Genomic DNA, 23,344 nt, shown 5'->3' with positions numbered 1-23,344 from the left:
GGTTTCCTAAAGACTGTAACGGTGTGAAGAAAAAGATGCTCAGGTACAAAATACATTATGACATCAGCAGCAGGTAACTCAGCACAGATTCTCACGTAATCCTGTCAGTGTCACTTATTTTTGATTGGAATGACTTTTTGTTGTTAATTCAGCACAAGTAACACAGCCTTGTTTTCTCAGGTATGGCCTAAAGGTGGATATTTGGGCTGCAGGTGTGATCACATACATCCTGTTATGTGGATTCCCACCTTTTCGCAGGTGAGTGGCAAAGGGAAAACCAGCAAAACCAATCAAGCTTCTTCAGAGCAAGTCTGACCTTTCTCCCTGAAGGAGGCATCCTTGGAGGAGGAAAAAAGGTGGATTAGATGGACACGTTTTCCTCACAGTTTTGTTCATTTCTTTAAGCGGTTTTCACTCGTCCCTCATTTTAGGTTTTGGGATCAATTTATTCATTTATTTTCCTAGGGGGGCAGCTGCTTTGGTGCCATGCGGGGGGTGTGAGGGCAGAGCCGCTTTTCCTTTTGTCTCCATGCGCATCCCAGCTCCGCGATCCACGGGCACGCGCTGCCCTCTGCCGTTGGCGTCGGGACGCGGCAGCTCCCGGGGAGCGGGGGAAAGGGCTGGGCGGTGGTAAACCGGGAGAGGGGGAAAATGTCCTTATCCTGCCTTTTTAACCTTGTTCGTCCTTTTGAGAAGCGTCAAACGAGCGGTGAGGTTTGCAAACGTCATTTTTTGGTACTCAGGGTCACACCGTGTATGAGTTCTACTGAAAATCAAATGGTTTCTTTTATTTTGCCAGAGAATGAAAAGGAATTGGCACATTTTAATAGGGAATTCTCCTCCTAACATATAAATTACTAATGCAGGGCCTGTTTATTCATTTTTATAATAAAATACTTAACAAAATACTTATGTTTTAACTAATTTATCAGACTGAACGAAAATACTTTGCAAAGAATTACAATATAAATAATTATTATTGATGGAGAAACATTAGTTCAAGTATTTGAGTTTTTCATGTTGTTAGTTCATGTTTAAAGCTGAAAATCTGTTTTGAAAGATACATTAGACAAGCAAATGGATTCTTTGATTAGAGTTTGGGGGTAGGGCACAGAGAATGTCTATATCATGCTACTAGAACCAGGTCATAACTGAGGTTAATAGATATTTATTTCCAACCCACCTCGAGCTAAATTGTTCTTTACTGAAATAGGTTGAGTGGATGTTCACTCTGACTATGGCCAGTTGAAAGAAGGTGAAAAACAAAAATCCTATTCCCATTAATCTGTGAATGCTCATGATACCAGGTTTTGGATACAAAAGTGCTTATCCTTTCATTATCAGCAGCCTGCCAGTACTGACTACATTAAATGTATCGTGTGTTTTCTATATGTCCTCCTTGGAAAATTCTTCTGTTTTGATAGTTTCAAAGATGAGGCTCATTTCACTACACTTCTTCCCTCTACCACGTGTTTTCTGTAGCAGGTCCTTTAGAACTGGGCTGGCAAGTGACTGACTTTTCAATCCCCTTTCCTGTTCCCCTTTCCTGTGTGCTAACTACACAGTCCCTATTCCAGTGGAGAAGTTACCTCAGTTGGCTTTTCTGTTGTCATCACTTCTGACAGAGTAACTATGACAAACAGCTCAGAAGAGCTCTCACTGTGTAAACTTGCAAATTATTCATTTCTAGTAATTATCAACACAATTTCTGTTCCATCCCCAAATCAAGTTAAAATTCCCATGACAAATTGGCTTCCATCTCATGGTGTTTTTTGTTACTGCTGTTTTACAGTGAAAACAACCTTCAGGAAGACCTCTTTGATCAGATACTTGTTGGGAAGCTGGAATTTCCCTCTCCCTACTGGGATAACATCACTGATTCAGCAAAGGTACTGATATTTTTTCTAACCTGAAACAGCATTTCTGACAAGCCCCTGTGCAGCCTGTGCTCAGTTGGGAAGGCAGCCTGGAAGATCCAGAGCAGCCTCTTCCCCAGTGCCCCAGCTGCTGTGCCTTTTTAGTTGGTTTAGCTGAACAGTGCTTGATGAAAGCTCAGGTGTTTCAGGCTGTCATGTTCTGTCTGAGCAAGGGTAGCAAAATGCCAACTGCATTCAGGGAACACCACATAATACTCAGTTCACTTCATGATGCACTTCACAGCATGCTCAGTGCTTCAGCTGCAAAATAAGTGTGTCTCTGAATTTTTCCCTCCCATCACTCTTTAAAAAAGAAAAATTATTGCTCTGTGGACTGGATGCAGTTGGAATTTCTTCCTACTTTTTTGAGGCATTTATGAGAGCTTTTCAAGAGGTGCAGCCATTGCTAATTGCCATTGCCAGCAGTTCTTGTGTGGTCATTCCAGTTTTGTTTAAAATGTGTCTGTAGGACAAAGGTTCCAAGTTGTAAGCCCCACTTCTCAGGCTAATTCACTAAAGTGCTCTGAATAATATCTGAGGACTCACTAGCAAGCGGAGATGGTTTGTTTATCCAGCCAATGAGAAGTTGAATTTTTTCTGTATTTTTCTGCATTTCCCAATGGGTGTTTATCCATTTCCCAAGCCCCAGTCACCTCACACATTTTCAGACATGCATTCTGAACAAACAAGGTCCTCAGTCTTGGGATCTCTCATTTCAGATTTCCACAGACTAAATAACTTGGCTGGTTGGGAAACCTCTCAGTTAGGTATGTTGTTATCTGCCTGAAGAAGCCATTTCCCAAAACTGAAGCAATGGACAGTCTCCTTGATGAGAGTCTGAAGACTGATAATTTGGAGGCTATAAGAGATTTTTTTTGGGGGGGTGGGGGTGGAGAGAGGGCTTGGCTCAGTGTCTTTTATTCTTCTGGAGCAACACAGAAGAGAACAGTTTTCAAATAATTTCATAGTTTTTTGCCTTTCAGATGCAGATTCTTGTCTCTGTGTTTTTATGTAATGTTACTGTGTGCATGTGCACTGCCCAGAGAGGATCTCATCTCTCGCAGGTCTGTGTTTGTTCTGGTCATCAGAATGAATATATAGAGAACAAAGTGGAACATTAGAGCTGATTTTTTTAACATTTCTTTTTCATTTGGTTTCAAAAGGCTCAGTGAAACATGAGTACAATGAGGAGGTTGATCTGAAATATGCTGCCTGGCAGACTCTTAATCCTAAAGAGCAAATATTTTGTTCCATTCAAGTCACACTGGTATCACTGGTTCTGGTATCAGCTGGGGTTGCACCATTCTTGGCACAACAATATTTTCAGTTTCAATATCCTTTCCCACTCTTCTTTTTCTTTCTTTTTCAATGAAGGAGTTAATTAGCCTGATGCTACATGTGAATGCTGAAGCCCGGTACACAGCAGCACAGATCCTAAGCCATCCCTGGGTGTCAGTGAGTAAATCACATTTCACTTGTCTCTAATTTGACATTAAACCTGTAAATCTAACCATTAACTTGTAGTGTTCAGAAGCAGCAATACAATTAGCAAATGTTACACCTAATTTACCATGGACACTAAGCTGATGCCTGCCAAGTCCTTCATCTTCTCAGGCAGCAGCAAAGGGGAACACCAAAGTGCATTGCTTATTGATTTAAAATCAATTAATTATTAATAAGTACTAGGTTTACATGGACACAGTCAATGCTTATTTTCAGGCATGTTTTAAAAGACAGACTGAATATGATCTGTGGAGTTCCCCTGACACAAGAAAAGACAACTATTAACAAGTGTATCTATGGATAACAGCTCCTCTAAAACATATTTATGGTATTTTATAACACTTCCAGACTTAGGACATGATGGGCCATTTAAAGTGGTGATTTGAAAGAAATCCAAGTGACAAGTTGGCTTTTTATTCTTAACACTATTTCAAGCATGTTATTTTTAACTTGCTTGAATCAAACCTGCAGCTTATAATTGTGGGACAAATCAATGCATTAGGAGTGCCACATGTCATTTTAAGAAATAGAAGTTCATTCATAAAACAGTGAGTGATTGCTCTGTTCCCTTCCTCTGGAATTATCTCTCATGTAGCACAGTGTTGAAGTGCCTATCTGAATATTTACTATGCATTAAAAAGCAGAAAGTACCTGATGATGATGAAAAACTTGGGTTTTTTTCCTAACTGGAATATTGTGTTCCTTCTTATACAGGATGATGCTTCCCAGGAGAATAATATGCAAGCTGAAGTAACAGGTAAACTGAAGCAGCACTTTAATAACACCTTACCCAAGCAAAATAACACATCTGCTGGGGTTTCTGTCATCATGGTAAGAGAAATGAACATTTTTATACATTGATAGTATACTTTGCATATTTTCCTAACAGTGCTCTATGAGCATGTGTGGTGCAAGAATAGCAAACCCAAAACTAGAATAGTCTCTAATTCTAGTCTTTATTGATGGATAATATGGATTGTCTTATCATTGCTTGAGAGCAACCAAGTCTATCACAGTGTGCCACCTGAGATAAAAACCAGCTTTCAAACAGACACCTGTGAACACTAAGTTAGGTGTATGTTAAAATGAAGTTTATTAACAATTTGAAATCTTTCTTTAAAAAAGCTGTGATTTTTTTTTTTAAATCATACAGCCCACCTTGTTAGTTAAGTAGGCTTTTCCTCTGTGCCTGACCAAGTATTGCTTGATCTTGAGCACGCTGTTGTTCAACACTACATGTGCCAGGAACCCAGGCTCCATTTCAGAAACTTCTTTCTTTCTGATCTCACTGTGGCCCATCCTTGTCTGCTGCAAGGATGGACACTGCACACCAAGAGTATCTTCAGTAACTTAAAGAAAATAACATAACAGGGACTTCCACCCTCACCCTTCCATTATTATTAATCACTCTCAAACCCAGCCCACTTATGTTAACAAAGAATTGGTTTAATCATCTGAGAGTCAGTAAATTGAAATAAAATGTTTCTGCCTATGTCTATGTCTTTGTAAATACATTTCTGTGAGTTAAATAGGCAAACAATTTAAATGTAGGGAAAGTGATAACATAAAAATAAGTCAGAAAGTGGATTTCAGGTTCATGCTCTTGTCTACATTTCATTTGACAGTTTGACTTGACAGTTTGAGAGGGACTTCAGAGCTTCATTCTTTATACTGTTGAGACTATGGATAAGCCTGAAGCTGAAAACTGGTATAAAATGCACTATATGTAATAAGAGCAATTTTAATTCTAACAGCCCCTCTCCAACTTGCATGCCACTTAAGCCTGTCTCAGATCTCTGACACAGCATAGCTTCTGGCTTCTTATTGGTGTGGGTTTTTTTCTGTTAGCTACTGACACTCCTTCAGCCAGGAAAGTTCACCTCATTTTACCTTTTCCTGCTTTATTTCCTTCTAACAGGTATGGAAGGATATAAATACCTAATTATTTATTGCTGAATGCAGCTCCCAGTTAATGCTGAAAGGAAAAGTAAAACCTTGTTCAAAACACTGTGATCTAATGAGGGTTAAGCCCCCGATTTGTTATTCTTGCCCTGGTTTATCTTGAGCATTGAAATTTAGTTACCTTTGTGTTCAGAAGTTCTTCACTTGCTCCAGCACTCATTGCTTACCAACATTCAGCTTCAGACAAGCACACTTTGTAACTCTCGTGTATTGCAGTGCATTGCTCTCTCAGTCCACCTGCACATTCAGTGGAGCCCCCTTTAGCATCACCTCATTCCAACACTGTCACCCGGCCCATGCAGATAATACCATCCTGTGGCAGATAAGTAAAACTGCACATTCCCAGTTCAGTGTCCTTGCACAGGAGGCTCCTGCTGCCCCCAAAAGCATGTTGCTCTTAATTCATAACTGATTTTTTTTTCAATTTAAAAAATGTTCTGTAAATCTAAATTTGTTGCAATTGTGTTAGTTCTGCTTAAAGTAAGTCTAGTTTCTGTCCCTTGCTTCCTTCCTTTTTCCTCCTTTCCCAATGCCTGCATTGCTTCCCTCTGAGTAGGTCCAAGGCAATGGTACGTACTAACTGCGATGCTTTGTTCTGCTGCACAAAAAATACATGGTCTCCATTTGTAACAAGAAAGGAGAAATAACTAAGCCAGTCTGAAGTGGAAAAAGCTGTACAGCCACACTAAACCAGCAAAGGAATATCTTTTAAGCACTTAAGGTGTTCTGTCTTGAGTGATACATATCTGAAATAGGCTAAGCAAATGCCAATACAACAATTATTTACCTCCTCAGACACGTCTTGGTGTAATTCTCCTGGAGGTAATTTTGTTCATGTCTATATCTTACTGTATCTAAAAACAGCTAGAAAAAGATGAAAACCCTTTGAAGACAGACGCAAAGAACAAAACCACTGAACTAAACATTGTTTCTATTTAAAAAAAAATTTCAATTGTCACTCCCTGTATGGTATCAAAGAGCTAGTCAGGAGCTAATCAGTCCTAAATTAATAAAAAACATTCTCGCTTAGCAACAGTAAAATTAAAGAAGAAAACTCTAAACTGCATTATGTAAGAATGTATTGCTGCTATGAGGACAGCACAGGAGAAAATCACTGTCAGCATGAACTGAAAGCATGTCCTTCCCCCTTTAAATAACTTTACCTGCCACTGAAATAGCAGAAACCCCTGTATTTACAACTCTTTTTCCAGCAAGCAAAAAAAAGGAAATGCAGTGGTGTCTTGATAATGATAAAACTCTTTTAGACCATCACTAATCTCAAAACCCTGTTCAGCTGCTCCTTTCCTTGCATGCTCCCTTTGCAGTGTTGATTGTCAGTAGCAGAGAACTCAGTTGTGGACTATGGAATTTTCTCCTTGTACCTCTAGGCAGGTAGGCTAGTGATGTAACTTGAGTTAAAAAAACAAAACACCAAAAAAAGAAGAGGTAAGTACCTTATTTCTGCTGTCCTTGATGACTTTGATGCAATAAAGCACATCTAAAAAAAAATGAACCATGCTAAATATAACTTGTGTCAGAAAATTATTTCGGTATTAGATACTTCAGTGAATAGTGTACTAGTCAAACTCCACTAAAAACACACAGAAATTTTCACATTAGTAAAGCAAGTCCAATCAAAAAAATAAATTGCCCTGGAAAAGGCAGAGCACCTGATCTTTACAATTAGCATTTATCCTGTAGAGGGTATGGAAAGTGTTGTCTTCAGCAGATGTACCACATACTCCAGATAAGCCACCTACTGCACTGTGGAATTCTCAGTTCTCATTCCAACCTGTCGCTCCCTTCTCAAACTAATTTTTAAGTATAGAATTCAGAAATTGTGCTTTTTTGCCAACATGAGAGGTCATTTGCCTACTCTCAACACTAAGCAGAAAAACAGGCCCTTTTCTTGAAGACAGAAAAAAGGTTTGGGTTTCCCTCTCTCACCGTCCGCCGTGGCTCCCCTTCTGTACTGTGTGGTTTGTTACAGGAAATGTATCACTGAGTTCTCAGTAAGCACCATCTGATTCCTTGTGTGGGCAAAAACACAGGTACATAAATTTTGCTAATAGTTACTATGACAAGTTCCTTCTCTATCACAACCACTCATACCATCTTTTTTTCCACATCAGACTTGCAAGACAAAAATTTTAAACCTGCAATGGCATGGCAAGCATACATCTGGAAGATAAGTTTGCCTTACATTTTCTAAAATCAGCATCACAAAAATCATACCATTCATTATATAAAAGATTTCTGATGTTATTTCTCCTTTTTTTTCCTGGCTGTAATGCATGCACTTTGTCTTGTAGATTGTTTTAACCCTTAAGTTAAGACAGGGCTGTACTTAAGTGCTGTTTCATGTTTTGCCTTGGGTTTGTTCTGTTTGTTTGTTTGTAGAACACAGCTCTAGATAAAGAGAGTCAGATTTTCTGCAGCAAGCGCTGTCAGGACTCTGGTAGAGCTGGAATGGAGAAAATGTCTGCAATTGCTGCTGCAGCTGCTGATCCTCGTGTGGCTGGGTCTGAGCCCCTCCTCCCTGCTGCTCCTGAGCCACTCCGGTCCCCCACACTGCCTTCTCCTGAGCTTGCTGGGGATCAGCCTGGTGCGTAGGACTGGGGAACACAAATCCAACTGAAGCTCCCCACACTCTGGCCACAGTTTTCTTCATTTCCCATGACTGTTTTCAGTTTGTGTGCACCTCTTGTGGCGAGCCCCAGCTAGGTCTGATCCTCTCCCTCACAGCAGGTGAGCAAACCACATCTTGGGAACAGCAGTAGGGGAAAGACTCTGGCAATGTTAGGTGGTTTTTTAAGTTCTCTGTGTTAATTATTAACTCCATTTCACATAGCCTTGGGCTCTAAATAGACTAACTTATGGTGTAGCTAACCATAGTTTTGTATGAGCAGTGAGGTGGGGAACAGGTACCTGGCCTCACCTCCACCAGCAGGCCCCGTTCTGTTCTTCTGATGGGAATTCTCAGAAAAGTGGGAGAGGCAGTCAAGGGAAGAAAACTTCTATTTGCCTTCTATTCCAATGCCTCTATTTTTAGCCAAGTTTCTACTAAACTTGAAGAGGCAAATTTTCATGAAGAATTTTTTTAGTGGACTAACTGTAAAATATCATGAGACAAACATTTGGAGATAGAGAGGGAAGGATGGTTGTTCTCCATCAAGTTTGTTATCTGACTTGCAGGCAGGGTAGTGTTTAGATAATATGAATTTAAATAAAGTAACTTGGGGTGTAAACATGAGCAGTGGACATATATTTGTTACAAAGACTGGAGTGAAGGAAGCCTTTTTGCTTTAGCCATTTTCTATCCTAACCACAAGTGTCCCATCCACACCTTTCTCCAGGGTCAGACTACCTGTTAGATAAAATAAAATTACTTTGGGCCTGTGAAGGGAAAGCCTGCTGCATGTTTTCTAAGCTATGATGAACTGAGCAGCTCCTAATTCGAGGACAAGCTGATAGAGGAGCTGCCATCACTAGCCATCAGAGGTTTGTCAGTGCTATCGCCCCCTATTCACCTGGTGCAGGCACTGGAAACCAGGATTGGGAAGCAGCTCTCCTTAATCTGCAATCACAAAATAGACGAAGTTTTATCTTTCCCATAATGCTTAGTTCAATAGAGTATGTATTCAGCTTAATCCTTTTTCTTTGCTCGTTCTTATGAATTGGTCATAGCTCATTTTTTCTCTTAGCTATACTTTCTACTAGAATTGTAAAAGACCTGCAATAAACTTTCTTCATTAAAAAAAATTCAAAACACAAAATGTTATTCATTTCTTTGGGAGCTCAGTTATTTTGCCAGTGAAACTGTTGTCTTACTCCCTCTGGAGAGACTGAACAATTAGATGCTTACCAAAACAATTTAATAGAATTAATTTGAGGGACTCCCATAAACTTCATTGTTTTAAAGTTCATTGATTCCTATGAAAGACATGAATAAACATGGTTGTTTTATCTTTTGAAGAACATTTAAAGATCAGAAAGTGCAAACTGATGGTAGCTGAAAGATGTGCAACATCTTGGCAAAAAAAATATTAAAGGTAGGAAACCATGGCATGTAGTAAACTATGATAAAAAGGTTGGGCCACAACTAATCCTTGTTAATTAACTTTGTTGTGGGTTCCCTGGAGTAAGTTCAATATACTTGAAGAGTGTGGGAATAGCCTTTGTGTAAAATAACTTGTATTTTGGTACAGTGCAGAAATATGAAGCTTACTCAGAAGGGAAACTGGTGAGAGTCTGTAGTTGGCTGCCTGTGTGGTTGGTGATTTCTGCAACAAGTCTCAGACTCAGCCAAAGAAAGGATGTGGAATTTCAGGTGGAACAGGCTAACCAGCCTCCACAGCAAAGACAGGGAGCCCCTAAAATAGCTGAACTGCGAGACCAGCAGAGAGGGAACATCAAACATATAATGAATGCTGGATTAAGTTCTGTTTTTCCTTAGAGGATGGATTCAGCTATGAAAAAAACCAAAACTTCCATGAATCGGCAGGGATTTCTAACAAGCTGTGTTGCACATGTAATTATGCATCTCTAACAGAGAGGATCATCACTTGCCTGGTCAGCTGCCAGTTCTAAAAGATTGCCTTTTCTCATAGAAGAAGAAAGTGAAGACAAATACCCTGACTTCGTGTCCTTAAGTTCATGATTTACCAACATCCAAACATTCTTAGACAAGACAAAGCAGAGGCAGGTGCCAAAATGCCTATTTAAAAATAGTGCTGCCAGCTGGGAAAGATGATCATATGGCCAAAAATCAGATAAAAACATAGGTAGCTGAGAAAGTCTTCAACTCTTTGTGTCACCATGGCAAAATTACAGCACTACTCCATGCCTTAAAATAGCTCCACGTAAGTTCAGTCTGGGCATAGGTGCAGGAGGTATCACACTTTAACATAAAAATAAAACAAAGACCTGCTGGTTAACACTAAAACACTTAATGAAGGTTCCTAAGTATCACATGTGGTTTCTTACCTGCTGCACTTTCATTTAGTCTTTCTCTTATTGTAGAGCCACCAGTTGATGCTGGGGAGAAGGCAAAAATAGTTCTGGTTCACAATTTCTTTTCTGTTATAAAGGGAAAGAAACCATTACAGAAACTGTCAAGAGTTAACATTTCTCAAAGAGGACTGTTACAAACACTCCACAGTGACAGCTCTATTGCTTCCACACCTACATTTTAAAAAATTAGTTACTAAAAAACCCAATCTTTTTAATTATCCTTGGTCTTTTTTGGTCCTTTGAAGGTGGGTACTTGTCACAGTAGCCCAGTGGAGCCATTCCTGCAGTTCTAGATTTAAAATCCCAGGACTGAATCCTCTCCTACTGTAAATCAGCACAACACTACATCCACTGGGATTCCCATCAATATTTACCCTTACAGACCATTGCCCCCATTCTGGAACATCAAAAGTTATTTTAAATAATTGTCAAAATATATTAATAAAGATGATATTTAATGATGATGTTACTTCCATCAAGTATTGACTCATTCTCAGCTAATTAAGAATATTTACACAGGTCAGTAAATCTCATTTAAACCTGGTTTTCATGTCTTTCTTCCTCCCAGTAGTCACTGGTCTATTTATTACAGCTTGATAGCATAGATCTACTGATTCCTTCACTTTTATATAAATATGTATTTATCAATCAATCATCTTTGGTTCTATCAGTTTTTAAATGGGAAATTGTATTTCACATTTACTCATGCTTTCTCTCAAGCCACATCCAAACAGCAATTGGAAATGCACAAAACTAGCAACCGACCCAAAATGCTCATTCAGTAAAAATGATGGCTTTAAGATGACAAAAAAGACAAGCAAATTAAACCCTCCTACTTGCAGTCAGCTTCAATGTCTAATGCACAGAAATAGGTATTTAGTTGAGCTTTTCTGTCAGGGGAATCCTCTTGAGCAGGATTTTTGTTTCCTTTTTAAACTAAATTAGTATTATGAAAAAAAAAAATACCAGGGCAGGGACTGGTAGCAGCCATGCAGCCATCCACTAGAAAGCTCTTGCTTCTGTTCTTGAATTTTTTTTTTTTAAGAGAATTTGAATTTTAAGTGCTTTTGTTTCCTTTGGAAACAGGAAGCCAAGAGTGCAGGTTTCAGAAAAGCACACACCAAGAAGTATCAACTGTTCCCTTCTCCCCAAAATAACAGGCGAGATAATTGCCAATTAACAGGAAATACAGAAGTCTAAAGCATTTAAATGCTGAATGTCTAAACACTTGCAGTACAGAGGCTTGAAAAAGCATCCCTTGCACACAGGATAAGCAAGGCAAAATGGGAGAGCAATGTATGAACTCATCTCTCTGTTACTGGATATTGCTATCACTGAATGCACCTAAGTCTCACCACACAACCAGACTGAGCTGTGCCTACATTTTGCAGCTCAGCTCGCATAGCAGGAAGAAAAATACTAGAACAACTTGAAGAAAGAAAAAAATAATAAATTATCACATCTCAAACTTTGTCCATTTAGCAACAGCAAGTACCACATTTTGGGAACCTCTTTTTGTCTATTCCCATGCAATGCAGCATCATTTCCAAAGGTCATGCTGTCTTTAACTAGCTGACAGTATGATGCAGTCCCAGGGGCAAAGTTGTGTGCAATTTCAGATTTTACTAAATACATCTCTTGGTTTCAAGACTCTGCTTTCCAGTATTGCCTCAATTAATTTACAAAAAAAAACCCAAACAAGTAGTTTTATTTCCTACAATATATAAATAGTTGTGAAATATTTTACATTCCTTTTATAACAATATGCTTCTTGATAGTAAGTCTCAACTAAAAGTAAGCTATTTACAGGTACAAGTTACAATTTATTCTTTCAAACTTTGTATGTTTTAACACGTTTTTATCTCATAACACTGGTTGTGTTTGAATTGAGGAGCTTTATGTTAAACATAGTTGAATTTCAGTACATCTAAGCAAAATCTGAAACCATTTCCTACACTTTCTTTTTGTCCAGAGCTTTTAAAGAGCAACTTTAAATTACAATGCATCATTTACTGTAATAGTTTACTGAAAATCTTAGGTTGGTTCTGCATAAACTATTTTGGATTTCATGTAATGCTGTAGCATATGCTAAATCCACGCAAGTGACTCATTTCAAGTGTTTCATCCTAACACTGTATGGGAGAGCTCTCACTGGTTTAGAGCAGCACTCTCAGAATGGCCCATCTCTGGTTCTATTTAACAAGGCTAAAGCCAGTTTCTCAACAATATAGTGATCTGTTATTCCCTTCAAATTACTTCTGGGAGAAAGAGGAAAAAAAAATTATGCCATACCACAAGCACACTGAAATCTCTATGAATATGAAATCTAGGACATAAAGTGGAAAAACTACAATCTAGACAGTCACCTGATCTAGGCCATTCTTATTCAATACATCAAACAGTAATCATGTCCTGACTGCAATAAAATTCACTTCCCATTACCTTGGTATGAGTTCAGCTCCTTGGGATGTTTATCAGGAACAAAGCACTGCAGATAGGTGGAGGACTACCAAGAGGATGTCGGGGCCAGAAACAATGAGAGAGACATGCACAGCTTGCCTTCAGGTAGAGACTTTATGATAACAGACAGCACAACACAGCCAAGAACTGCAGAAATATTTTCAAGTCTCACAGCATTCATTTACCTCTAGTGGCACCACAACACAAACTTCCTTCAGAGAAACTCCCACTCTGACCACCACATCTCCTCTTCCAGATCCTACAGCATTTCTATCAGCAATTTGCTGATAAAAAATAAAAGGGGTTTCAAGCTATGTTTGCCAAGTACTTCTGCACAACCCAACCAAACAGCACTGCTACACAGAACTTCCCATAACTACATCTGGCAGCAGTTCTGTTTGAACTTACCAGAGCAGAAGAAAGGCCAGACTGTCACATAAAGAAATGCTCTTCATAAACGCTCCCTCTGCATAAATGCATTTGAGGAGAGTCTGTCCCTCTCTTCCAGAACATTCTTCCATTAATAGCCAAATGAGGCCCAGCTGCAGGTTAATGCCTGGCATCTGCTGATTAAACAGGTTTCAGGTGATCCATGTGACACAGGTGCTGTCCTGCAGAGAGTAACAAGTACCTGAGTAGTTAGAAATTTAACCCTGTTTTCCATCTCATCACAAACAGCATGAGGTGGACTACTTCAGCCAAAGCTGAGATCACAGGTGCACACCCAGGCCCCCAGGCTGGTGTCAAAGGTATTTGGGTTTACCTGTGGAAGGAGGGGATGTCCCACACACCAGAGCAGTCCAGAACAGGGGTGTCTTTGCAGGCCTGATCATGGAGGAGAAGGTGAAGATGTCCTTTCCCACGAACTGCTGCAGCACTCCAATGGCAGAACACCACACTGCAGCAGCTGCTGCTGCTTCCCAAGACGGGCTCGATGCAACTCAGGACAGCACACACAGGTACAGCTGTGCTTCCAGTTAGGGAAAGCACCTCCTGATCCAATAGAGCCCTTTCTAAAAGAAGCAATCTAACAAATCAACTCCCTGGGAAACATTTAGGCTCCAAGATCAGGAACTAGTATTTCTATCATTAACTAAGTGTTTCCTCATAAAGAGAAGACTTTCAGGATTTCCATTTGGCAAAACACACCTTTGGTTGGTTGGATTTTTTCCCTCCACCCAGCCTAGGAAACCCACCCTGGTTTGAGACAAATACAAATTGCAGTTCAAGATTATTCCAATTTCCCCTCAAACTCTGCTGATACCAGGCTGTGAATGTTGTTGAACTTAAGGAAGTGTGAAGTAAAAGTTCTGCATAACAAATGTGCAGTACACATAGCTCAATACACCAGGCACTTCCCACAGACATGACCTACTACAGCCTTTGCTTAATCCCATCATCCTTGTGCTGCACAAAACATGAAAATGTAACAACTGATACACCACAACCACCTCAATATGAAAATGCAGAAAGCACAGGACACCGTTTCATACACACCAAAAGTACACTAAATGCATCAGCCATGGTAACTCTGTTGGGAATATACCCCGAATCACAAGAACTCAGTAGTCCACTGAAGGTGTCAATTACAAATGTAATTTTATTTCATTTCTTCACTCAAACTGAATTTTGTCATTCCAAATCTTTACTGAAAGAGTAGTTAAATGCTTAGAAAAACCAGGAACTGCTCTAGTAGGCAGCTAGAGAAATGTATGTATCAATACAGATATGGAATGTAAATTTCAACTCAGAGATCACAACATACAAAGAAGATTTTTATGCAATACAGACTTACAAAACAGTAACAGTTCTTTTCACAAATATTTTCACAGAGTTCTGCACAGCAACCTTGTAGAAAAGTAGATTTGTGCAACACCAAAATAGCTTATTGTTCCTTAGTATAAATTATTTGTCATTTCCTAAAAGAAAGAGGTAATTTAATATGACTGGGCAGGATCTGACTGGATTTGGTGGTAGCAAAATACGAAAAAACATTGTTGCTATAGGCAGAAAAGGCATATGGCATGTGCTATAGTATTGCAGGGGCATGTTCTGATGGAAAAAGAAAGAAAAAGTGGCCTGCAAATCTTGTGCTTCTGCTGCTGGATGGGGGCTGTGCACCAGCAAGCACCTGCTGCCTCCCTGCTTTCACAGTCAACCAGCAGAAATGTGCTTTGGAACTTGCCCCTTCTAAAATCACCTGCCTCTGTGGGCTTCTGATCTGAAGCCTTCAAAATTAGCCTTTCTTATTTGGAGGAACAATCCACATTTTGGTGTGCTTTGAAGGAGATGCCAGGTAGAAATTAAAAAGGATTCACACTTGATGTAACACAAACTCCATTCCCAATTTTTCTTGTAACTCCACGAAACATACAACTAAAAAAGAACTAATTGTCTAGGCCTAGAAACATGCTTGAAGAGTAACATTGATGGAAATGATTTGCAAAGTTTAAAATTACATTAACCATAATTTATATATTACCCTTTGATTCCCAGAAACTTCGGTGCTGATGTAATACAATCATTTGGAAAAGTACGAGAAAGTGTGGTGCGGATAGCACAGATTAAAATTCCCCCAATACCGTAATTAATTTCCATTATGTTAAAATCATATATTCCTCAAGGTTACAGATAAAGCTTCAGATGGAAAATCTGTTTCTTCATAATATAGCTAGAATGTGAGTTTTAACCATCTTTACTTTAGGTTTTTTTTACAGACAGGGATCAAAATAGACTTCTCATTGTGACTAAAAATATAGATTTTTTTTTTTTTAACTACAGAACCCAGCAGCTGGTTTTCTGCTTCTTTGCCCTTCCCCCAAAAAAGTCAAGCGAGGTCTACAAAAATAGCAATTAACTTTAAAAAATAGGTTGCTTCTTCCAGCAAATTTAAGTTACATTCAGATGTAATAGAACTATTTATAAGGAGCCGTGGGGTGGCTCGACCAAGGGAGGCAGTGCTGTGTGCAGCTCCCTCCTGGCCACAGCTGCTCCTGTCAGTGCTCATCCCAGCCTCTGGGAAGGTCAGTACCTGGTTTGGTACTCGTGGTGCCAGCGATTGAAATCATTGTAGAAAACCACGATGCTCCCGGACGCCATTCCAGTCATTATACACCTGAGGGAAGCAGATTTACCGATCAGAAAACATCCAAAACAACGTGCAGCACTTTGTGTGGTCAGCCTGAAGCTAGAGCTGAGAGTTGGACAAGAGAACTGTTCACCAGCATCCCTGTCCTACAAGGCCACTTGGGATTCCCCCAGGATTGTTTCTTGGCTGGTTTTTGGGGGGGTATTGGAGCAGGATGAAGCCCTGGTGTCGCAGCAAAGTGAAGGAAGGCCAGGAGAAGCGTTCATTTCAGTTTCAACTCCCCCAGCACATCTGCATGAAGGAATTGGGTGTGGGCACAGGCCTTCAGTTGGAAATACTAAAACTGAAGGCTTTGACTGTTTTGGAAGCTCCTGAAAGCAATCCCTGGGCTTTCCCACTGAGACACTCTTTCTTTCTGAATTCCTTACACTTGGCCAGCTACTAGAGAGCATTTAGATATGTTTGAAAAGCCATGACCCTGACACAGCACACAATCAAGAGTTTCTATATTATCTTCTCTACGGTCTCATTAAATTATTACAAAAATCAGAACTATAAAGATGTATTAAATCCTGGCATTTTGGGGAAAAAAAGCCTTAGAATTAAAAAATTCAGAGTAAAAAGCTGCAATATTGTCTTCCAAACAAATATTGAGATCTTCAAAATATTGCATTTTGATAGAATCACACAATATCGTGTCAAGAGCACCATTCTGATTGTTTTTCTACTGGGTTAAAATATCTTTTTCCACACTCTCAAACACATAACATTCATGCATACCAAATAAATAACTCTGATTAATTACCTGTGGTTAATCAGTAATTACTCAGTAAAATACTCTGAGTAGCTCTCTTCCTTGTCTCCAAAACCAAAGGTTCTTAACTTGAGCACATGGATAAATTTCTGTATGTTCATATTAAATTTCAGTTCATTAACATGTCATTATTACAGTATTTTAGACAATTTAAAGATGGTCTAAATGCAAAATTTCCGAGATCTAAAATTCAACAGCTGTAACTCCGGTTTTGAAATATATTTAACAGCAAGGGCTTTTTTAAATGGAAAACTGCTTCACCAAAAATGCCAATAATCTCTCATGATGCTTATCAAGAAGCTGTTCAGTGCTTCATTGAAGTCCACAGGTTTTACTGGTTTGGATTTTTTAAAGTCCATTTTGTTTAAGTTTTAGAAACATAGATAAAAATTTTAAAACATTCAGTATGGACTTCAGCAAGTGGAAGGCTAAGAGCCTCAGCAACATGCTTTACTGCACAAATCCCTATGGGATTTAGGAGACAAATCTGTTTGAAAAGTAAACAGGAACACCACTTAGTATACACACCACAGCAAATAAAATCCTAGCCTGAAAGGTAAAGGTGTACAGATGAAATGGGAAACATCCATCCTATAAACAAACCATATTTTTGTGATAAAAGCACTGAAGCATTTTCAAGTACAGTTGCATTGGAAAGTGCGATGTGAAACTGCAGTAAAGATTTTAACTGGTCACCTTCAGTAGAAGTCTTCAAAAAGGGTCATGCTGTATGTGGCTAAAATAACTTTCCTAGAACTGAGGATGACTCTTTGCTTTAGCAAATACATGGATATGTGGAGGGAATTGTGTTGTGCAACTATTCCAACTGTTCTATTTTTAACATGAAGGTCTGGAATTAGGAATGTGATTTGTCTTGGAAGTGAAAGAAGAGAGATGAAAGCACACATGTAACCTTCCACCTCCCTGTGACCCACACTATACATTGGTGCAGACCAATAACTCAGCCTATCTTGAAAGACTGCCAAAGTAAAATTTCTTGGATCTCTCTTCATTCCCTAAAGAGCTGAAATCCTGAAAAAGATTATCTGCCCTAAATATGATATGTTAAAAAAAAAAAATTATGCAAGCAGAATTCTCAAGATAATCACCAGTATCTGTGATCCACAATCAGAAATCACAATCAGAAGAAAAACAAAAATGCAATTTATAAATATATATTCCCCAAAACTCTCATCCAGACCAGACTTTGCTCTCACCTTTGGTCATAGGACAGGGCCATGGATCGGATTCCAGCATCACAGCCTGGGTAAGCAAAGAGCTGCTTGAGGTCCCACACCTGCCAGACCATGACAACTCCGTTGTCTCCACCTGTGAGCAGATACTGTCCATCCCGACTCAGCTGAATGGCCTAGGGGCAAATCACAGGCAGATTTGTCAGATAAATGTGTGCTGCTCTTAATTCCCCACTTTTCCTTTCAGTAAAAGGTTTCATATTGACAGCTGAATGCCCAGGGAGACTTTGATATCAACACAAGCTTTTGGGAAGCAACATTATTGTTGTGTTATTTTACGCAGCAAGGGAATTAATGCTGTTATGCACAAATCTCCAATACATTAGATCTCACTAGTTAAGTCTCACCTGACCTGTGATTTATTCCGTGTTCCAAAGATCCAATATGAGGTCAGCTAAAGAAATTTACTCTTCTAATTAGCTAGATTTACAAGATGCAGCAGTACTGGCATTAAAATACAGCACCTGACATTCCCCCAAGGGTCTTTAATACTAGCCTAGCAGAAGCTGAATGTTGACAGGAACTGAACTGTCATACAAATCACTAAAATTAATTTAGACCAGCACTTTTAGATTCCTGCACCGAATTAATAAAATAAGGATCCACCCCTCTTAACAGAGACTATTTCCTTTCACCATCCATCCTGAAACTGCCTGTGAAAAATTCAATGGCATATACCCTTTGTATGCATGACGGGGACTAATGGCAAATCTGTACTTGAAATCTTTATTTTGGAACCAGGTCATGAAGAAAAATGGGATATCACTGGTTTTCAGAGTCTTCTTCAAACAGGAATCTCCAATCTATTGTGATATATCTTGTGTGCTATTGGAAAAAAATCAAGATACATACTAAATATCCGGAAGAGTAATTTTCCTTCTTTACCTGATGACTGTACCAGATGATACTATCAGATATTAAATGGACTGGATACACCAGATAGAAATCTTTCTTAAAAGAGGGATTTCCCCAGTTTAAAGCCAAAATGGGGTTTAAGAGAACTGAACTTGAAATTTTAGTAGAGTAAGTGCTAATTTATGTGGGGAGAGAGACCATGATCTACCTAGCCCAGTGGTGTACCCCCAACAGTGGCAGCAGGAGATGCTGCCAGGCTGGTCAGCACACAGCCCCTTCCCCCTGTGCACCACAGCACCCAAAATCACTGGATTAGAAAGATCAGAAAGTTTGCCTGTTCCTTTTAGTATCTATTTATGGAAATGCTGCCCATGAATTTTCTTAATCTGTTTTTCAGCCTGCTGATGATGCCTTCTGAGGGGGGCAAGAATTGGCAGAAGTTTAGCACAGGTTTATTACCTGTTTTGAGGTAATCCTAATCAGTTCCAGCGAGTACCCCATAGGCCTCATATTGTGGGGTTTCCTAAGTAAGAGTTCTCCATTCATCTCAGCCATCGCCTTCATCACTCTGTAAACTTTCAGCATTCCCCACCTCAAAAAGCATTGAATGAAGCTAATTCCCAACACCAACCCGTGGGAGACTCCATGACTGACTTAATATCTTTTCCACACGGGTCTCAGTAATTACTACTACAGAAACCCGGAGGCTGATAAAAACTTCTTCTGAAAGGAGGATCCTGCCCTGCTGCTGTACAGAAAAGAAATGTAAGCAGTAGAGAATACCAGGCCCTGATTTTACAGCCTCATCCTCCAAATGTCCAGGGAAACTGAAAGGTTTGCAGTGTTTTCCGAAGAAACAAAATCAAAAAGTTCAATGGATTGTGTCATGTGGAATGACATCAGCATGAGCCACCAGCAAGATCAAGACCTTTGAAACTACATTTTGGACCATGATTAATAATTCCAGTAAGCCCAAACCTTTTCCTATGCTCTCTTTCTGTTTCCAGGTGCCTCTTCTCTGCTCTCTTTCTGACTTTTGCTCCCCAGCTTGACTTTTGTTTTTCCTTCTCTGCTCTGTACTTTTAGATTTCTCCACCATACTCAGCACAGGAGCAGCCCATCCTTGGTTCTATCCTTGATTCTGCTCCTCTTTCTCCTCTGCCTCCTCATCAGTTCTTCCCTTTCCTTGTCTAGGGTCACACCATCACATTTCTTGCCATGGCTCTTTTGTGCACCTCTTGTGAGGGATGATTGGTTGCAGGGAAAAACTGCATCCATGGCCTACAGATGTTCAGTACAGAATGTGGATGCTAAGCATTATCTACAAATGTATTTAACCTAAGGTTTGTGAATCAGCTAAATTTGGGCAGCCTTTAAACGAAATACACACCCTTCACATCAGGATTAACTTGTGATAAATTTCAGCTGGCCCAACTTCTCAATAGAATGATGTAAGAATGGAGAATGTTCAGAGCAGTGGCTCTTAAATTCCAAACACACATGGTTCTACAGACAGACTCATTCTCTTTGACTAAAACATTGTCACTGGAAGGCAAGGAAATTGCCTCAGGATGATAGTCTACAAGCAAAATTCCAGCTCAAAGATTTAAATTTAGGAAACAGTAGAAAGAACTGAAGACGGGATTCTGCAAACATCTCTCTCTCTGCTGAAGTCTGCAATTACTTCAGCACTTGCAGTCTCTGCTTATACAGGTTTGCAAATATGCAAAACTTTTTACATACCTCAGGCAAAGAAAGTTGGGGGCTTTTCTTAACATAGAGAATTTATAGTGCACGCACCACAAAAAAAAAATCAGAGAAACTAAAACACAAAGACATTACGTTCATGCAACACTGAAGTGTTTATACAGACTGCTGACAAGCCTAGAAACCAAAATATACAGTGTGTGCAAGATACTGCTTTGTGAGCAGCAGTAACTGAAGTCAGACATATTGCACATCTGTATTTTTTGTATTGCTGCACTCTATTACTGTGATGCCAAATACATCCTGTAAGAATTATACGATGTGCGACACTTAGATTAAGATAGAGGTTCTATACTATGTTATAAATTTTGAGTGTTTACTGCAACAATTCCCAAGGAGTCAGAATGGATCACATTGCTGGAATTTTATTTCATACAATAACTTTAAAAGGAGTGTAATTGAAACACAAACATATACTGTAAACAAAATGTAACACTGAGCAAAAAAATAGATTATAAACCTATTTCAGTCATGTTTCGAATTATGACAAGACATACATGTAAATTTAGATACAATAAAGCAGAACATATGGAGTTTTTCCAACCATATCTAAGTATGGAAAACAGAATACTAACCAAGGTTAGAATTGAGTATTGTGAGTTGAAGCTTCTCTGTCTCCCACCAAAAAATAAATGTTCCAACCATTAATTGCTTCTGTGATTGTTACTATCAGAAACATGCTAAGAACCTTGAAAGCACAGACACAAGCAGCTTGAAAACTCTAATTTAGAGACTGTCTTAGAAGAGTAGAGCAAGACAGGGGCTGAAAACAAACTGATAAGGCTGAAAATTATCTAGAACTAGCATGCAGAGTGGATGATCCCGAGATCTAACTAACCACACAAGTATTAAAGAGATTATTCATTAGAAGCAAAAATCAATATGGGGTGGTTTTCTTCTCTATAGCAATAGTAGCCTCCTAAGGGTATTTCCAAATTGCAATGAAGACCGTGACAAATAATTATTTGCTACACTTAAAAAATTCAGCGGATGAAAATCCATTAACCTTATGGTCATGGTTCACTTGAATTTTATACTTGAGGCTTTTACTGAAGAAATGCTATATTAAAAGGCAAATTAAAGCCATTAATCTTTAACTCTTCCACTACCTGCAACGTGCAGTAGGTTTTGTGATCTTTTGATTAAATAAAGTACAGGCTTTGAACCCTTACTAATACCTGTGCAATTTTACTGTCATTGGCTTGTCATGAAGACAAGATGTTGATTTATTTAATTTTTATTGTTTATAAATAAATTTCTCAGCCACTTGCCTATATATATATTAAGGGATGAGGGAATGAATGAAGGGATGAAGGAATGAATGAAGAAAAAGGTGACCCTATCAACATTTCAGTATCATGATATGCCCTTCAAGATTTAACAAACGAAAGGATGCTTTTACTCCCAAGTACTCCAGCTGGTATAGAGGATGACATGAATCAATTTTACTGTTCTGCTTTTCCCCAGCGTAGTTTATCTGCAATTCTGCTAGGTATGAAACTGGAACAACCCTGCAACTAATCTTTCTCACAACATGAGCTTCAAACTCTCAAATAATCCCCAAAGTGCACAATTTCAGCAATGTTCTAAAAGCTGCATTTCTGACTTGGAAAGTCTCACAACTTTGCACAAATCCCTTTTAACGTTTCAGATTTTTGAAAGGCAGTGCTTTGTAAAAAGGCAGAGCTGACACTGTGACAGCCCTGGCTTACAGCAGCAGGAGTCTTGTGGGTACTTCCAGATTTCAAAACAAACTCAGGAAAGGAAAATAAATTGGTTCCTCTGGGTGAAACAGCATACAGTCTTTGTTTAGGGTAAAATAACTTTACCTCTCAGAACAAGCACACTATTTAGAGTTAAAGTTATTCATTAAGATATCTAAACACTACATGGTAGATGTGCTGCAATATGCCTAAGCTCCACTGAGCAATACAGTATTTAAAACAAAAACAGGTGGAAGGTATTGATTAGACCCTGAATTTCCCCAGAGCATCTGAATTTTTTCTGGCTGTTTTCTAGCACAAGAATATGAGAAAGAAAATCAGAATGTTGATCCAAACATCACTATCGAAAACCGCTGGTTTTGCCAATAACGTCCTGAAATACCGGCCCATAATGACACAGGAAAACCAAAACTGTTACACTACAGATTCCACACTTATGACCTTTTTCCTTCCCTTTTCTATCCTTCCCAAGCAAAAGCCAACAAGGAGAGTTTGTCAGCACAGCCCATGGGTAGGTGCTATTCATTTTAAATGCCCCACTTTAATCATGCAATTGCCACTCTCCTTCAGAGATGATGTAGTGCAGAAGCACTGGCAGAGATGCTGTAGGTTGTTTAAGCGTAAAGCTCAGCTGGGACCACTGGGAGAGAAAGAAAACAAAACAAAATAAACCCCAAACCCCTCCACAAACATAATTCTGGCCCATAGAGAGCAGAACTTCCATTGCCTCCAGCAACATTCCTAAAGCTGTGGGTACTGACTGAAACACTACAGAAATTGTTTTAGCCGGCAAGGGATTTCTAGATATTTTACAGATTTGCTGGCCTAGCTGACAACATAATCACAACTGAAAGTGACAGATTCTCAACATTATTAATGTAAAAAGAGAAAAAACACTGTGAAATGGTTTTGCTTTATGGAAAGAACTCTGGGATGAAGGGTAGCCTGAAAATCTCAGAAGTATTTGTACAAGGACAGCCAAAGGTACA

At 39.2% G+C, this 23,344-nt stretch overlaps 2 protein-coding genes and 1 long non-coding RNA gene across 12 annotated transcripts in view; 1 reads left to right on the top strand and 2 right to left on the bottom strand.

Moving 5' to 3' along the window:
- Nucleotides 1-9,230, top strand: part of DCLK2 (doublecortin like kinase 2) — an 80,817-nt gene extending 71,587 nt beyond the window's left edge. For 2 of the 4 annotated variants that reach the window (XR_011150465.1, XR_011150466.1), the window contains 6 exons: nucleotides 181-258; nucleotides 1,793-1,889; nucleotides 3,291-3,371; nucleotides 4,134-4,250; nucleotides 5,045-5,127; nucleotides 7,782-7,867. Coding sequence is in view for 2 of the 4 variants with exons in the window: in XM_069012821.1 (XP_068868922.1) it covers nucleotides 181-258; nucleotides 1,793-1,889; nucleotides 3,291-3,371; nucleotides 4,134-4,250; nucleotides 7,782-7,994 (586 nt within the window). In the remaining 2 variants the exon portion in view is untranslated. Of the gene's footprint in view, nucleotides 1-180; nucleotides 259-1,792; nucleotides 1,890-3,290; nucleotides 3,372-4,133; nucleotides 4,251-5,044; nucleotides 5,128-7,781 lie in introns of all 4 variants that reach the window. The other 2 variants (XM_069012821.1, XM_069012824.1) reach the window with 1 other exon arrangement.
- LOC138109442 (uncharacterized) lies at nucleotides 5,134-13,446 on the bottom strand. 4 transcript variants are annotated; one of them, XR_011150470.1, is made up of 4 exons: nucleotides 13,263-13,446; nucleotides 10,368-10,460; nucleotides 5,503-7,411; nucleotides 5,134-5,394 (listed from the first exon to the last, which is right to left on the bottom strand). It is a non-coding gene; the product is annotated as an uncharacterized lncRNA (long non-coding RNA). The 4 variants fall into 4 exon arrangements; XR_011150468.1 differs by having other exon boundaries at nucleotides 5,134-6,879; nucleotides 7,329-7,411; nucleotides 13,263-13,413; XR_011150467.1 differs by having other exon boundaries at nucleotides 5,134-7,411; nucleotides 13,263-13,404.
- A 990-nt stretch (nucleotides 13,447-14,436) lies between these two features.
- Nucleotides 14,437-23,344, bottom strand: part of LRBA (LPS responsive beige-like anchor protein) — a 372,621-nt gene continuing 363,713 nt past the window's right edge. For all 4 annotated transcript variants that reach the window (XM_069012817.1, XM_069012818.1, XM_069012820.1 and 1 more), the window contains exons 55-56: nucleotides 17,974-18,125; nucleotides 14,437-15,969 (exon numbers count right to left, since the gene is read on the bottom strand). In XM_069012817.1, the coding sequence (XP_068868918.1) occupies nucleotides 15,879-15,969; nucleotides 17,974-18,125 (243 nt within the window). In that variant the 3' untranslated portion in view covers nucleotides 14,437-15,878. The remainder of the gene's footprint in view (nucleotides 15,970-17,973; nucleotides 18,126-23,344) is intronic.

This window comes from Aphelocoma coerulescens, chromosome 4, assembly GCF_041296385.1.
Source record: "Aphelocoma coerulescens isolate FSJ_1873_10779 chromosome 4, UR_Acoe_1.0, whole genome shotgun sequence".
NCBI classification, from domain to species: domain Eukaryota; kingdom Metazoa; phylum Chordata; class Aves; order Passeriformes; family Corvidae; genus Aphelocoma; species Aphelocoma coerulescens.
This window is presented reverse-complemented; position numbering and strand designations above follow the sequence as displayed.